Source organism: Eretmochelys imbricata, chromosome 1 (assembly GCF_965152235.1).
Source record: "Eretmochelys imbricata isolate rEreImb1 chromosome 1, rEreImb1.hap1, whole genome shotgun sequence".
In the NCBI taxonomy this organism is placed as follows: domain Eukaryota; kingdom Metazoa; phylum Chordata; order Testudines; family Cheloniidae; genus Eretmochelys; species Eretmochelys imbricata.
This window is the reverse complement of record NC_135572.1, coordinates 120915183-120931791: the sequence shown is the minus strand read 5'-3', so window position 1 is coordinate 120931791 and position 16609 is coordinate 120915183. Positions and strand designations below refer to the sequence as shown.

At 39.9% G+C, this 16609-nt stretch overlaps 1 protein-coding gene across 1 annotated transcript; it reads right to left on the bottom strand.

The window, feature by feature from the left end:
• Positions 1-3164: 3164 nt before the first annotated feature.
• COA5 (cytochrome c oxidase assembly factor 5) lies at positions 3165-16517 on the bottom strand. The gene is made up of 3 exons (XM_077814738.1): positions 16288-16517; positions 7377-7460; positions 3165-4376 (listed from the first exon to the last, which is right to left on the bottom strand). The coding sequence occupies exons 1-3, from the start codon at positions 16387-16389 to the stop codon at positions 4335-4337; spliced, it is 228 nt and encodes a 75-aa protein (XP_077670864.1). The 5' UTR covers positions 16390-16517; the 3' UTR covers positions 3165-4334.
• Between the last annotated feature and the right edge of the window lie 92 nt (positions 16518-16609).

Below are 16609 nucleotides of genomic sequence, written 5' to 3'. Positions count from 1 at the left end.
AAGGGCTCCAAAAGAAAAAATTTCCCCCATATAAAGCAGCTACTTTTAAACTGCTTTAACATTAGCTGAAAATAACTATCTAAAGGTATATAGCTAATTTAACTGAATATTGCATACACCAAGCAATTTTTGGGCTAGTACTTTTTAAAATTTCATGAATCTCCTTGCCTGTTTTATCGTGTGTTTAGACACATTTCTTTTTATGCTCAGATCGACTTGGTGAAAGACAAAATGTGATAAAACTGATCTCTGCAACATTAATCTTCCATAAAAGGAATATGAAGAGTTGTCACAGTATTTCCCCATGATGCCTCTCTATATTTTGGGTACAAAGGTGCCCTGGTTGTAAGGTACAACTATTCACAGGAAAGATGTCTTTGTTAGGGAACCAATGCAGTTTGGAGGGGATTTTATGTTTGTTTTTAAAGTACATGCCCTTGAAAGAGCTCTGAGAAACTGTTAAGTTTTCTTATTAAATACAGAGTTGAGTATTAAGAAGCCTTTTTCAGAAATTAGTTCTTGGGTAACCCTAAGTTTTGCTTACAGTATGTTTTGTGAGTGCCTCACTTTGTTTAACTACTGGTATAAATCTTGTTTTGTTACCAAGACGGACCATGGCTTAGCTAAAAGGGTATATAAAGTGGCAAATTGCCTGGTTTGGTCCCCCTGGAGCCATACTACATGAAGAACAGAAGTAAAGGAATCCCACTCTCACGAATAGATATAAGTGATTGGGCAACAAAATGGCAAATGTAATTTAATGTGGATAAACGTAAAGTAATACACATTGTATGTATAATTGGGATTATTTTTTCCAATATGATGGGGGCTTGTTTAGCTACAACTAATCAGGAGAAAGATCTTGGAGTCATCGTGGATAGCTCTCTGAAGACGTCCACGCAGTGTGCAGCAGCAGTAAAAAAAGCAAACAGGATGTTAGGAATCATTAAAAAAGGGATAGAGAATAAGACGGAGAATATCTTATTGCCCTTATAGAAATCCATGGTACATCCACATCTTGAATACTGCATACAGATGTGGTCCCCTCATCTCAAAAAAGATATACTGGCATTAGAAAAGGTTCAGAAAAGGGCAACTAAAATGATTCGGGGTTTGGAACGGGTCCCATATGAGGAGAGATTAAAGAGGCTAGAACTTTTCAGCTTGGAAAAGAGGAGACTAAGGGGGGCTATGATAGAGGTATTTAAAATCATGAGTGATGTGGAGAAAGTGAATAAGGAAAAGTTATTTACTTGTTCCCATAACATAAGAACTAGGGGCCACCAAATGAAATTAATGGGTAGCAGGTTTAAAACAAATACAAGGAAGTTCTTCTTCACTCAGCACACAGTCAACCTGTGGAACTCCTTGCCTGAGGAGGGTGTGAAGGCTAGGACTATAACAGGGTTTAAAAGAGAACTGGATAAATTCATGGAAGTCCATTAACGGCTATTAGCCAGGATGGGTAAGGAATGGTGTCCCTAACCTCTGTTTGTCAGAAGGTGGAGATGGATGGCAGGAGAGATCACTAGATCATTACCTGTTAGGTTCACTCCCTCTGGGGCACTTGGCATTGGCCACTGTCGGTAGACAGGATACTGGGCTGGATGGACCTTTGGTCTGACCCAGTATGGCTGTTCTTATAAGAAAACTGAGTGGCAATATTAGGCTTGATAAACTGGTCAAAAAAATGCCAGTTGACCACCTATTATTTGATCACACTCAAATACAGTAACTCCTAGCTTAACGCTGTAGTTACGTTCTTGAAAAATGCAACTTTAAGCAAAACAATGTTAAGTGAATCCAATTTCCCCATAAGAACGAATGTAAATGGGGAGAGGGGGGATTTAGGCTCCAGGGAATTTTTTTTGCCAGACAAAAGACATTATATACATATACAGTGTAAGTTTTAAACCATTTTAAACAATGTAATATAGGTATAAGTTTTAAACAGTTTAATCCTGTAATCAGCAATAATGTTTGTGAAGCTTGGTTGAGGTGGTGGAGTCAGAAGGTGAAAGAGGGTGGTTTGGCTGCTCCTCTTGCTGTTCTTTCTAAAGTGCTGGAGGCTGCTCAACCCACAGCTCTGCCCCTGGCCTGCCCCCACTCCTCCCCTTCACCAAAGGCCCCATCCCGCCCCTGCTCAACTCCCTCCCCCTGAGCACACCGCGTCCTCGCTCCTCCCCACCCTCTTGAATGCTGCGAAACAGCTAATTGCTGGGTACAGGAGGCACAGGGAGGCTACGCACCGCATCCTCATTCCTCCTCCTAAGCCTCCTGAACACTGCAACACAGCTGATTGCTGCGGGTGGGAGGTGCAGGGAGGGAGTGGGGATTCGCTGATCTGCGGGGGCCCACTGTCAGGCTGCGTGGTGGTGGTGATGGTGGTGGAAGGGAGCTGATGGGGGGCTGCCGGCCGACCCTGGTTCCAAGCTCCCACCCACTAGCTCCGAGGGGCTGCTCTTCCAAAGAATCCTGCAAGTAGTAGACAAAGTACTGTACTAGCAGGTGGCAGACAAACAATGTTATAAGTGAACATTGCATAACTTTAAATGAGTATGTTCTCTAATATATCAGTGATGCAACAACAAAACAAAGTTAACTGGGACAACGTTAAGTGAGGAGTTACTGTACTGTCACATGTCCCAGCAAGAAAAAAAGTGATGTAGGTGGTTGCCTACATTTTTGATTGCATTATGGTGCCATTCTTTCATTTTTTAGAACTTGGTTTCATTGTGTCTTGCATTGTTCTAAGATGAAATAACTCAGTTAAGTAATTTTTTTTTGTAATTAGGAGTAAGTATCTGAGCTAAGCCTATTAGAAACAAAGTCTTCCTCTCTTTTGTTACTGTTGTTCCCATTCTAATAAATTAGTGCTTTAAAATATATGACAAGCCAACTGACCAATTATTTTTGGATCTGTGAAATGCTTAACTCTAGGCAGCATATATCATAAAGAACATCCTCCAATACTTACATGTTACAGACAGATTTGGCACTGGGAGGAGACATCCTTGATTTCAAAAAACAAAAAAACCCCACATTTTTTCTTTTTCCCCATTTACAGTTTAGTCTTCCAGTTGAACTACATTATGCAGTTATACAACTTATGCAATTATACAAACTTGTGAATTAAGTAGTACAAATGGAACATATGGAAATGCTAAGAGTTTAAAAAACAAGTTTACCATAGAAGACCAGTCATAATTTAAATGAATGTGCATGACAATTTGAAAATTATACATCCATATATACATTTTAGAGTACAGAAAGGAATAAGAATGCAGGAATAAGACAAAAAAACAAAAAATTGTAAAGTTTGTGATACATAATGAATGTTTAATAAGTTAAGAAAAAATGTGATTTTGAATTGTGGTCAAGTGTGTAAAGTATATTTGTTTGGGTAGTAAGGGGGAAGTCCAGCATAACCTCAAAGGAATCTAGAGGCTATTGTCGGCACACTATGATAAAAATGACAACCGATATCTCTTCAGCTGCATGTCTGGGTGAAAAACATGACATTTAATTACCCTTACTCCTCATACGCAAGTCTTCAGCTATACACTAGTACTGGTCAGATGAACTATATTTCTCTTAAAAGTTGTTTTTCGAAAAGATCACTTTCAGACAGACATATTTTAACTTTAATTTAGCTCTTCAGTAGTGAAGTCTACAATGTATGAATGAATTTACACCAACCATCATATTAAAAAGGGAATTCTGTGGAGGGATGAAGAGATGCTGTCACAGTTCTTGGGGACTGGACAGGTACCAACTGCACTCTAACTGGAACTCACTATTGAGTAACATAAGCCACTCTCTTCCCCAGAGGCTAACTGTACATTCAGTGTATGTTGGCCCTGCCAACCTGGGAAACGAGACCTATCTTAGGTTTCCTGAATGATACTGCAGAACACTACTCAAGCGGCCTACCAATTTCAATCATTTTATAGTATTTCATTCTGACAATGTTTTATGATTTTAGATAAATAAAACTACAAACCTAAAAACTGAAAGGAAATCTCAATTTCAAAACAAATTGACTCAGCTAAAGATTGCTACAGCTTACTTTGGATTTTGCATAGTTTATTTAAAATGGATTAGGGCGTTTCATATCACTCCAAACTGCCAGCTTAATGTTCGTTTTCTTTTTAGTATTTTAGGTGCATGCCAGCCTCAATTGATCAGAGTTCTTGAAAGCAGGTATTTTCCATGAGAATACTTCATGACTGGGAGGATGCAGCAGACATACTCTTCTTATTTTAGTCTTTGTGTTTTGCTTAAAGCACTAATACACCCACAATTCCCCATGCTTGGCTCTCTTCAGAAAGGCTTCAGTATCCCTTCCTTCCTCTGAATCTTGCTCTGCCATCCAACTAAAGATTGAAGAATAATTAAGTCAACATATTGCAAAATGTAAAATACTAGTATTAGAACTGCTTTGAAACACCTGCGTTTCTATTTCTGGCACTTTACAAACAAGGATACCGTAAGGAAAAAGTCACTGAAGAGAATAAATGGTTTCTCCATAAAAAGACTCAAGACTGGTGTGACAGTACATGGTAGCACTATCTTCAGAAATCTTACTCATAATTAATACCAGGTGACTGATTAGCACTATCATGTAGACTTCAGATTTGCTGAAGGACCTTAGACAGAATAATAGTAAGTGGTACAATAGAGTCGCGAGAGTGAGGAAGCTGTGTACGTGGGGTACTGTAGAGAATACTTATTAGTCTTATCCTACTGATCATCACTTGTGATCTGGAGAATGTGCTACACAGCAAATTCAGAGTAAGCTAAAATGGAAGGTGTTGCAAACACCTGTGAGGCTGGGGTAATATAAAAAGGAACCTACAGTGTCTATAAATATGGGTGAAAAATAAAGTGAGATTCAATTTAGGAAAAATGCAAGTTAATATCTAAGGGAAGTAATACATGGATATATAATTGGAGGAAAAAGCCTAAAGATTTACTGTACACCAGCATTTCCTAAAGCTGAGAGTGGAGAGCTGCTGTACAGTAGATCATTTTTAGCACTGCAGAGAGATATGGCAGCAAGAAGGGCCATGTTATTTTGGCCTGGCATAGTTCCTCTGAGCTTAAGTTTTCCATTTTCAAGGTTGCAATGACTGAGTATTCTTGAACCCAACAATAATTCAGCTAGTATGTTCTACACACTTAAATTTGAGGAACAGATTACTACTATGCAAAATCATTAACTAGAATTCATTGCTATAGGACAAGAAAAAGTTAGGTAAACATAAGATTGACCATATTACAACAGTCACCATGCCATGTGGAGAGAGAGAACGTGCACTCCCTGCCCATTTGTGTATCTAATTGCTAGCACAGAAGCATACTTTATTCTTTACCCAGCTGCTGATCTTCTTATGTCCTGAAATATGACAACTGAATACCCTAATCATTTTAATCTAGTGTAAATGTTAAAAGTATTTGTATTTGCATGCAGTGCCAAATCCTTTAAAAAATGTACTAAGTTATTTGCCTCACTAGTACCCTGAGATAGTAAAATTCCAGAACACAAAATCTTTTAAAATTCCATTTTAAGTTTGTTGCCTTTTAATCTAATTGGTCTACAAATGTGTCTTTTTCCCCTATATTACGGGACAGGTTAAGCAGAAGCACACAAACAGCCTTTTCTATTATATTCCTATTTAAATATAATTATCATAATCGCTCATTCTTTTCCTTTCCAGAATAAATAATCTAATCCAGAGGTTCTCAAACAGGGGGATGAGGCTCTCTGGGACAGAGGGTGGGGAATGCATTCTGGGGGGCATGAGGTGCTTGAGGTGGGGGAAAAAAACCTTACTGTTCACGTTTTACCCACAGCAATAAATAACTAGCAAAGCTGATTCCTTCAGACATATCAGGTCCTCAGATGGTGCTGTGCATTTTGACGGTTTTCTGTTAAGCTTGCAAAGCATTTAACAAAGACGTTGCCATTTATACATTAATCTGTTCGCTACAATGTAGTCTGCACATTTAATTGTAAGCATTGGCCACAATCACAGGTTTGCTTTTGCTGTTACAATGGGTCGTTGACTCTGTTTGAATCAATGCCTTACTGTTTTTAATATTTAGTCAGAGGTGCATGTTGATTTTTTTCTAATCCGTGTACGTACCTGTGTGGCGGACGGGGAGGTATAAACCACTACAGACACAAAGAAGAGGGGCGCAATCAATTAAGTTTGAGAACCACCTACCTAGTCTTTTTGATCTGTCCTTGTTACATACTGAACTATAATGAGAAATATTTGAAGATTGGTACAGTGTTGTTGTAGACATGCTGGAGAGTAAATAAGACATTTGAAGACACTTTTCTAGCATATTTCTAGCTTAATTCCATTTTCCTTTCTAGCTGAATTAAGACAGTTTCCCCTGGAGAAGGGTTGAAGGCTGGGAGGCTAGAGTAGGAGAGTGGGATGAAAGATCTTAGGTATGTTCCATTTCTGCATCCCTCCTTAATCTAAAATTAAAATCAGGGTTTATTCATTATAGAGCAAAGTAACTCGTTAGGTAAGACCAAAAACAGGCTGTGTGCCCATCATGTGTGGAATGGTTTGATATCAACTTTGCTGTCTCTACCCTATTTAAAAAAAAAGCTTTATGACCGCATAGGTCAACATTTCCATACAAGAAACTCATAGCCAGTCTGGGGAAAATCCTCCTTTTCTATCAAGGTAGGTATTTATAATAGTATGCTGTGGTACTTGAGCGCTCACTCCCAAAAGGAGAGTTTGTCACTCAATCATAAAACTGACTTATATCTCCTTAAATTAACAGTCATCCAATTACCTAAGTACATTACAGTAAAAATACAAAACTTCAAGTGGAAAGCAGAAGTCCATTACCACAGTAAAATGATCCTTCAATGAGTCTCCTCTAAACTTAATCAATGTCCCCCAGTTCTGTTTCTTCCCATGATCTCAAATAGATAAGATTAAAGTATGGCTAAATATCAATCCTAAATATTAAAAAGCTATTTTACCTACTGATCTTTCATATTTAAAATAACCCCAATTTTGTTTATCATTTCCTATTTTTATTGCAGCTGTCACACTCTGAGCCTTCTCCAATTTAAATATGAATATCTTGTTGGATTATACCCACAACCTAATTCATTGTTTTGCTTGAGTGCAAAAGATGTGCTATACTAATGTTCACAAGAGCTAACATTTATTAAGGACCAATTACAATTATAACAAGTAAGGAGCTATTTTACTTAGTGATGTCAATTTGATTCATTTCAATGGTGTCTTCTTCCTCATCAGAATCTTTTAGAAAAGGAAAAAAAACAACAAAAAAACACTGGCAACAAAGACTAACAAACAATCAAACCAATCACTTACCATTGACCTTTTGCACTCAAAAAAAGAAACCTGCAAACTTCTGCAGTGTCCTTCCTTCAAGCATTGTCTGGGGCTTTTTCCTTCCTGTCACATGAAACATAAAAGCATAAGAATCCAGTGTATTTCTTCAGTGGAAAGGACACTACAGACAAGGCACCTCTAAAAAGTCCTGTGGACACTGTTGAAACTTTGTCCAAGGTCCTTTAACTTGTGTTCTTTGCTGTGGTAAATTCCAGGTAAGTGGAACTGAGAGTTGTGAAAGTCCAGATAATAATTCTTCCCCTTCTCCTCCCACTCCCAAGACATGTGCTTGTATCAGTAAAATGAAGACCAGGGTGGATAAAAATCAATGTTTAAAAAAAAAACAAAAAAAAAAACCAACCTGATTTTTTTTATTTCAACTGGATTTTTTTGGATAAAATGCTTTTTGAGGAAAAAACCTATCTAAAGATAATTTTAATTAAGATACATGATAGCTCAAAGCTATCTCATCATGGAATAGGGATTATAAATTCTAATTCTATAGTATGAGACAATATATTCATATAATGTTTAAGAAAAGTTTTGTAAATGAGTTCCAATAGTTCTTGGATTAGGGACCCAATCTGATGGGATTCCAGGGGCTTCTGTACAGATTATTTAGGTTAATCTTTCTATACACCCAATGGGACTCAGTGCTCAATCTAGAACAGTGGTGGCCAACCTGAGCCTGAGAAGGAGCCAGAATTTACCAATGTACATTGCCAAAGAGCCACAGTAATATGTCAACAGCCCCCGCCCACTTCTAGCACCTCTCACCCATCAGCAGCCCTGCCGATCAGCACCTCCCCCTCCCTCCCTCTCCCGATCAGCTGTTTCGTGGTGTGCAGGAGGCTCTGGGGGAAAGGGGATCGGGAGGGCATGGCAGGCTCAGGGGAGGGCGCGGGAAGGGGTGGAGTGGGGCCAGGCCTGTGGCAGAACCAGGGGTTGAACAGTGAGCATCCCTCAGCACATTGGAAAGTTGGCACCAAGTTGCCAACCAAGGAAAGTTGGTTAGTTTTGCAGTTCTCAAACTGTGGATTTGTGTCCCCAGAGATAACATGCCTGTTAACAGCAAAAATGTTTTTAAATAAGTATATAGAGGTGAGAAATAACTGACCTCAACCCTATTGTCCCTCTGCAAACTTGTGTACACACAGTCAATCCCTTACCTCTCTCTAAAAGTACAAAGTTTCAAAAAGTTCAATGAATAGAAGATTCTTGGGGACGGAATAGATCTGGATAAGGAGAAGAAGTCTGGAGATAAATGTGAGAAGGGAGGAACAGGCAGTAGAAACAAAAGTGAAACTGTTTGAGCAGCATATTCCGGAAGTCTTGAGGTCTTTCCGAGTGTAGCCTTCATTGATTTGAGATCTAACATACCATTCTCTCACTAAAAGGGAAAACCTATAATGGCAGCAGGCCATAAAAGAGACCCAGTTTGGGGATATTTTAATTAAGTTCCTCTACTTGTGGGTAAAACAGGCATGCGTGAAAAATGCAAACTGTGGAACAAAGAAATGCAAGGCCTGGTTGCCCGAATGAAACAACATCATGAAAAGTGTTCCTTCTCAGGAGGAAGCTGCGTTGAACATGATGAAAGAAACATCTTTCCTGTGATGAACTTTTTGAAACTTTGTATTTTAGAGAGAGGAAAGGGATTGACTCTGTGTACACAAACATCCTGAACGTGCAGGATCTTCAGGTTGGTAAACTTTTTTAATTCATACTTCTTTCTTACGGACTGATTGTCTTCTCTCTGGACTATTCCTGAATTCTCATGTTTGAGCAAAAAATATAGTGGTTACTTTATGGTACTATCATTTTAGATGCACTTGCGATAAAAAAAATAAATAGCTGAAATAAACAGATCTTACTTGTACAATTTCACATTTAAAGTAGTACTGAGCGTCAGTGAATGCTAAATGAGCAGTATGGTAATAATAATTAAATAACTGCACTGACTTATTTTGTTTAGGAGAATCCATCCTCAACATACAAGATTCTGAAGACTATCCACCTTCAAGATCACCATCATTTTCTATAGTTTCAGAGTTATCTGACAATGATAGTGTTTTAGTCACATCAAGTACGTCACACAGCCATAGTATATCACCTGTAGCAAAAAGAAAAAAAACCTCCATCATCCACAAACCACCATAGACAAGTTTGTGATAAGAATCAGCAGATTACAAAAAGAGCTAATTGATGAAAAAAATTGCATGATTTGTTTATGCAACAAACTTTCCTTTTCGTATGATTGAGAACCCACACTTCATTAACATGGTTTAGTCATTAAATAGAGTCACAGTACCAGCAGATGTCACAGGCAAATTGCTGGATAAAGCGTATGAAAGAGAAATTGAGCAGCGCGCAAAAGGTCTAGAGGATGAAATCGTTAACCTGAGTCTTGATGGGTGGAGCAATGTCCACAATGATCCTGTGTATGTGCTTGTGTGACAACAGAAGAAGGAAATGTCTTCCTTACAGAAACAACTGATACATCAGGAAATGCACACACAGCAGAATACTTACAAGAAGTAGCAGTAAAAGCTATAACAAACTATGAAAAAAAATTCAAATGTCTAGTACGCAGCTTGGTCACAGACAATGCTGCAAATGTATCCAAGATGAGAAGAAATTTAGGAGAGAGTGAAGAGAGTCCCAAGCTAACAACATATGGTTGCAGTACTCATTTGATGCACCTCCTAGCCAAAGACTTCAATGTTCCAGAAATAAAGGCTAATGTTGCTGAAATTGCAAAATACTTCCATAACAACCACTTTGCAGCAGCTATTCTGAAAAAAGTGGGAGGAACGAAGCTAACTCTCCCTCAAGACGTGCAATGGAACTCAGTAGTGGACTGTTTTGAGCACTGTATCAAGAACTGGCCTAATCTGATGACAGTTTGTGAACAAAATCATGAAAAAAGAGATGGCACTCTAACAGCCAAAGTTCTCACCATTGGGCTTAAGAGAAATGTTGAACACATGCTGAGCACCCTGAAGCCTATTTCTGTAGTCTTAAACAAAATGCAAGGAAATAGCTGTTTTATTGCTGATGTTGTTGAAAGTTGGAAGGAACTGAGTGAGATCTTAAAAAGAGAAATATACAATGACAGAGTTAAATTACAAGCATTAAAAAAACGAATGGGACAAGCACTATCTCCAGCTCATTTTCTTGCAAATAGTCTCAATACTTGGTACCAGGGTCAAATCTTAACTGATGAAGAAGAGGAGTTGGCTATAACATGGACATCCAGCAATCATCCCTCCATAATGCCAACTATAATAAACTTCAGAGCTAAGGGTGAACCATTCAAGAAATGTATGTTTGCTGATTATGTTTTAAAGAAAGTCACACAAGTGAACTGGTAGAAGTCACTTAAGAACTTGGATTCAGAGACTGTTGAAGTGATAATCTCTCTTTTAACAGCAGTAGCTCCTTCTGCCATTGTAGAAAGAGTATTTTCTTCCTTTGGACTAATTCATTCCAAATTGAGAAATCATTTGGAACCTGAAAAAGCAGGAAAGCTTGTTTTTCTTTTCCAGATTATGAACAAACAGGAAAATGAAGGTGAAGACCACTGAATTAGCTGCAGCAGCGAATATTTTGAGTTTCTCATGTTGACATGGATGACATAGTCTATTTAATTTTTGTTTAAAAAAAATCATTTAACTATTTTAGTTAAAAACAATTTTAACAAAAAGAAACCTGATTTTAAAAAACTTGAATGTTTAATTACATTCAAAAATTCATATGCTTGCTTTGTTAAAATATTATATGTTTGCAGTTGAACAAAAAAATCCAGAATACATAATGTTGTTTTAGTTAAATAAAACAATTTAAATGTGTGTCTGGTGATGTTCTCCTCCTAATGCAGCCTGGCAAGAAAATCCTCCAAATATTAATGATTAACCTGTTGAATTGGAGATCTTTATGAAGTCATTGGGAGGTGAACTATCTGCTTCAACTACCTTTGGTAAATGAAATAACCAATCGTTCATTTTCTGATATAGCTGTAAAACTAATCTGAAAAGTTTTCAAAATAAATCAGTTTAAAAATGTATAATGTGTATCTTCTAAAAATGAAACCTACATCTAACTCTGAGTTGTGAAGAATATGTACTAAGGTTATAACAACAAACAAGAATGCATTTTTATGTAGAAATCCATAATTAAATAGAGTCTTCCTGACTAGCGATTTAAATCATGACTTTAATCAATTTGATTTAAATCAAATCCACCCTGACAGAAGAATAATCTAACTGGATACACATCTTTTGAGGGGTTTTAGATTTATTCAAACTGGACTTAACATAATGCTAAAAGCAAGCTATCATCACCAGAAGACCAAAAACAAAACAAAACAGTGGTAATTGTGCTGGTGAAAGGTGTCAACAAGACAGTCTTGGAGACAGAAGTTTTCTACTTATCTACACAACATAGACAGCAGCAGGGCAAGCTTCCCTACAACATTCTGCTGATGTGCTTCAACCCTAATTGAAGGGACCACCTTTAGCGGATGAAAGTTTTTTTAAGTCTCTATTTCTATTCAGTCCTGAGGCTCCTATTCAAGTAGCCAAGCAAGGGTGCCAACTCTGATGGGAGCTTTCCATATGAACTTTTTGTTTCAATGAACTAAAATTTTATTAACAGTACAGAACTTCTAACACAACCATTTGACTTTTATAGAAAAAAAATCACACTACCACACCTGAAGTTCTGTATGATCAAATTTTAACATTTCTGTTTCAATTCACACACATTTTCCCAGCTCATGATCATACACAATAAACTAACCCACCGTGACACTTTCTTGGGGTGCCCAGGACTGTGAGTTACCTTGTTAGCCCGTGTCTCCAGTGAGAGAGAGACTTGCTGGTGCTTAATTGGGTATTACCTCCTTGACACTTCCCGCCTGTTAGCCACCCAAAGAACCTCCACTGGGCAATTCTAGCCTTCACTTTTCTTGTTATGATAACTTAGCAGGCTAACCTTCTGACTAAGGAATTTTATCTCACCCAAAACGTCTTTTGTAGTGTTTCCAACCAGGACAGGTTGGGATCCTGTTTTCATGAATGAAATCCCACCGAAAGATTACTTCCTCAGGTGCAGGATAAAGATAAAGTCCTTTTGCCTTCTCTTTTATCCCCCAAAATTAATTATTGGATACTGAAGTTGGGATGCCTCCCTAGCACCCCAAAAAGTTTATTCCATATTGTGCTGACTTCACATCCCCATGCTGACTTTGTATGCAAAGAGGGCTTCCATTGTATTGGCTAACAAAGCTTAATTTACATTGTGAACTGCGGCAGACAAGTGATATAAAATCTTTGTCTGGTAGATACCTCTTTGTCAACTCTGCCTTGATTCAGACTGTAGGAACATATTTCCTTTATACTGTACATATAAAGCTTTTTAAATCGTATCTGTACAGACATTTCACAAGCGTATTTATGATCAATGTGTTTTCTGGCTTTAATTTAAGATGGTACATGACATCTTTTATGAAAAGCAGTGAGTCTGGCAGGTCTGTCAAGAGTTACTGTTACAGAACAGTGAACCCTTTGCCAGTTCGCACTGAGGGATTCTTAGGGGTCACACACATCTTCTCTTACAATGATTCTGTTTATTTATACTTATCTCTATTGTAGGTGCCTCCAAAGTAAATAAATCATTGTGGAATTCTCATTCCTACATTTCACTTTCTCTTCTATTTGCCCTCAAATGCAAGATACTGGAAGTTTTCTAGGTTTCAGTTTATCATGAAAGAGGGCAAGATTTTCTGGTCTATTTAAAATGAGATGTCCATAAAGATAATATACTGAGCACCGCATGTTTTCAAACAGTAAGTTGGTAAAGAAGTTTAAGTATCAATGCCATCACAGCAATTGAACCTATTTGCATACTTGGCATATATGTAGCAATTCACATGTTCACACAGTGTTTTACAAACATTAACAGTTCATTTCTCCTTTGGATTTTAGATGGAAATATGGCAATTCAAAAACAAAAGCTCAGGTGTAGAACAATCTGCATTTTTAAAATAGAATCATAGAATATCAGGGTTGGAAGGGACCTCAGAAGGTCATCTAGTCCAACCCCCTGCTCAAAGCAGGACCAATCCCCAACTAAATCATCCCAGCCAGGGCTTTGTCAAGCCTGATCTTAAAAACCTCAAAGGAAGGAGATTCCACACCTCCCTAGGTAACGCATTCCAGTGTTTCACCACCGTCCTAGTGAAAAAGATTTTCCTAATGTCCAACCTAAACCACCCCCACTGCAACTTAAGATCATTACTCCTTGTTCTGTCATCAGCTACCACTGAGAACAATCTAGATAGAATCCCTCAGTGTCTCTTTGGAACCCCCTTTCAGGTAGTTGAAAGCAACTATCAAATCCCCCCTCATTCTTCTCTTCTGCAGACTAAACAATCCCAGTTCCCTCAGCCTCTCCTCATAAGTCATGTGTTCCAGTCCCTTAATCATTTTTGTTGCCCTCCGCTGGACTCTTTCCAATTTTTCCACATCCTTCTTGTAGTGTGGGGCCCAAAACTGGACACAGTACTCCAGATGAGGCCTCACCAATGTCGAATAGAGGGGAACGATCACGTCCCTCGATCTGCTGGCAATGCCCCTACATATACATCCTGAAATGCCATTGGCCTTCTTGGCAACAAGGGCACACTGTTGACTCATATCCAGCTTCTCGTCCACTGTAACCCCTAGGTCCTTTTCTGCAGAACTGCTGCCAAGCCATTTGGTCCCTAGTCTGTAGCGGTGCATGGGATTCTTCCGTCCTAAGTGCAGGACTCTCTGCACTTGTCCTTGTTGAACCTCATCAGATTTCTTTTGGCCCAATCCTCTAATTTATCTAGGGCCCTCTGTATCCTATCCCTACCCTCCAGCGTATCTATCTCTCCTCCCAGTTTAGTGTCATCTGCAAACTTGCTGAGGGTGCAGAAAACGATCAGGTAAATATTGGCATCTAGTGTTTATAGATTTTCAGCAGCTGCACATAAACCTACTCAGAGGCTCCATCTTCAACAGGAAAAAAGGTTTATTGCTAGCTCATGTTAGACAGTGGGCATGGCCCTTTCAGGTTATTTATCCTATGTAATTGAAAACATGGTCTAAAACTTCACCACTTCAAACTTTCATACCTGGTCGCTTTTTTTTATTTAATTTTCTGCAGTTTCACTCAGTGAAAGTCTCTCTGTACAAGGATTTTTTTACAAAGCCTCCATAGCCTATTATTCAAGGGATAAAAGGTTATGGTGATCTCACGTTGGTGGTGTTGCCTGAAGTGGCAAATTCTTTGATTTTTATTGACCAGCTGGTTACAGCGTTCGCTCTGGAGGTACTCGGTCTGGAAATAATCACAAGGTCTGAAATACCTAGAGACGTTTTAATTCTATTGACATTGACTTTCCATGAATTCTCTTCTTTGATATGCACTAGAGTTTCTAGCTTTGATACTGACAGTTTATATACTAACGATCAATTTAGCAAACAAAACAAAGAGCGCTTTTATTTCCAGTACTACCGAGGTTTAGGGCTTGTCTATATTATCCGCAGGATCTATCCAGCGGGGGGAAGGGCGGTGGTGTTGTCGATTTATCGCATCTAGTCTAGACTAGACACCATAAGTTGACCGCTGAGTGCTCGCCCATTGACTCCGGGACCGAGAGGTGTGGGAAAAGTCGACGGGGGAGCATCAGTTGTCGACTCACCGCGGTGTCAACTTCAGCTATGTTATTCACATACCTGAAGTTGCATAACTTAGATTGATCTCCCCTGCTCCCACTGTAGAACAGGCCTTCCCAGTGTAGAACAGGACTAAGACGTAGGCCTGACTAAGAGAAAAGGTATTATATTTTGAAGATTGCTTATTAGCAACTTCAAAATCTCCTGAATGTCAAAATGAGCATTACAGTTCCCTTTAAATTACAACCCTAAAGTCACAAATCTTGACAGCTCAGAATGTGATAAATCATGTGATAATGGTTCTGTCATGCAAGACATCACGAGAGGTGGCAACCAATGACAGAATAAAATACAGACGATATGTTATCCCAGAGAAAATAAAGTAGATTGATCTAATAATAATACAAAGCGCTCTATAGGATTTTCACTTTGGAAGTGCTCAACAAAGTCTAACAATACTCTTATATTATTCCCCACATTTTTCAGATGAGAAAACAGTCAAAAATGTTAATAGCCCAAATGCATACAGTGAAACCCCTGGGATTACAATTCTGAATTCTTCCTTTGCTTGGCTATTTGCCCGAGACAAATAATATTTTATTAGTTTTATCACCATCATGTGCCGCCTGGTAGATTTTAATCAGGCTTTCCAAGGCTCCTTGGAACCAATTTCCAATGTAAGGTGGGGGAACTCAGCCAGTGACCCTTCTGAGGGAGATGGATCACGTTTTTTGCCATTTACGCTGGGGCACGAAGGCCTTCAGCGGTGTCGCACGTGTGTAAATAAAGGCAAGGCTTCAATACGTTGACCTGTGAAGGTGTAACTTGTTGGGACGGTTCTGCTGATGGCAGATGGGGAAGACAGTGTCCAGCTCTTCCCTTGTAGTTGTGCCAACTCCACGGGGCTCCGAGGCGCAGGGACGGTTTCACCCACATCCGTCCAGCCTGGGGCCGACTCGCTGCTCTATGTAGATGGTCCCTTGTCACAGGGGAGCCAGGCTCAGTGCGGCCGGGAGGACCCAACCGCTTTGCAGCGGCAAGGACGCTGCGGGACCGGGCGCGAGCCAGGTGCAGGGGCGCGGCCTAGCCCCTCACCCGGGGGTAACAGGGACGGGGCCGCCCAGCCCCCCACATTGACTGTATGACGCCAGGGGTCTCTCAGCAGGCCCCGCCCTCCCCCGTACCTGTGTGACGCAGGAGGTCTCGAGCAGACACTGTCTCAGGTCCTCCCGCACCCCGGCACAGGCCCGCCCGTCCTCCTCCTTCTCCTCATAGTATTTGGGCATCGCGGCAGCGCTCCCCGCACACAGCCTCTGGGCTTCTCACTGCAGCAGCGCCGCCGCCGCCCAGGGCACACCACAGGACGCCGCCATCTTGTTGTCCTTTGACCCAGTTGCGGCGCACGAGCAGACACCGCCGCTGCGCTTTCCCGCCGGGACAGGAACTACCGTACCCAGCATGCTCCGCGCCGCAGGGTCACGGGCCGGGTCAGGGGGCGCGCGCCGT

Bases quoted from the DNA above. Each gene is read 5' to 3' on its own strand.
- COA5 (XM_077814738.1), bottom strand. From the start codon at position 16,389: ATGCCCAAATACTATGAGGAGAAGGAGGAGGACGGGCGGGCCTGTGCC. The intron at 7,461-16,287 runs GTACGGGGGAGG...TTCATGTGACAG, and splicing joins AGACCTCCTGCGTCACACAG to GAAGGAAAAAGCCCCAGACA. The intron at 4,377-7,376 runs GTAAGTGATTGG...TTCAATCTTTAG, and splicing joins TTGAGTGCAAAAGGTCAATG to TTGGATGGCAGAGCAAGATT.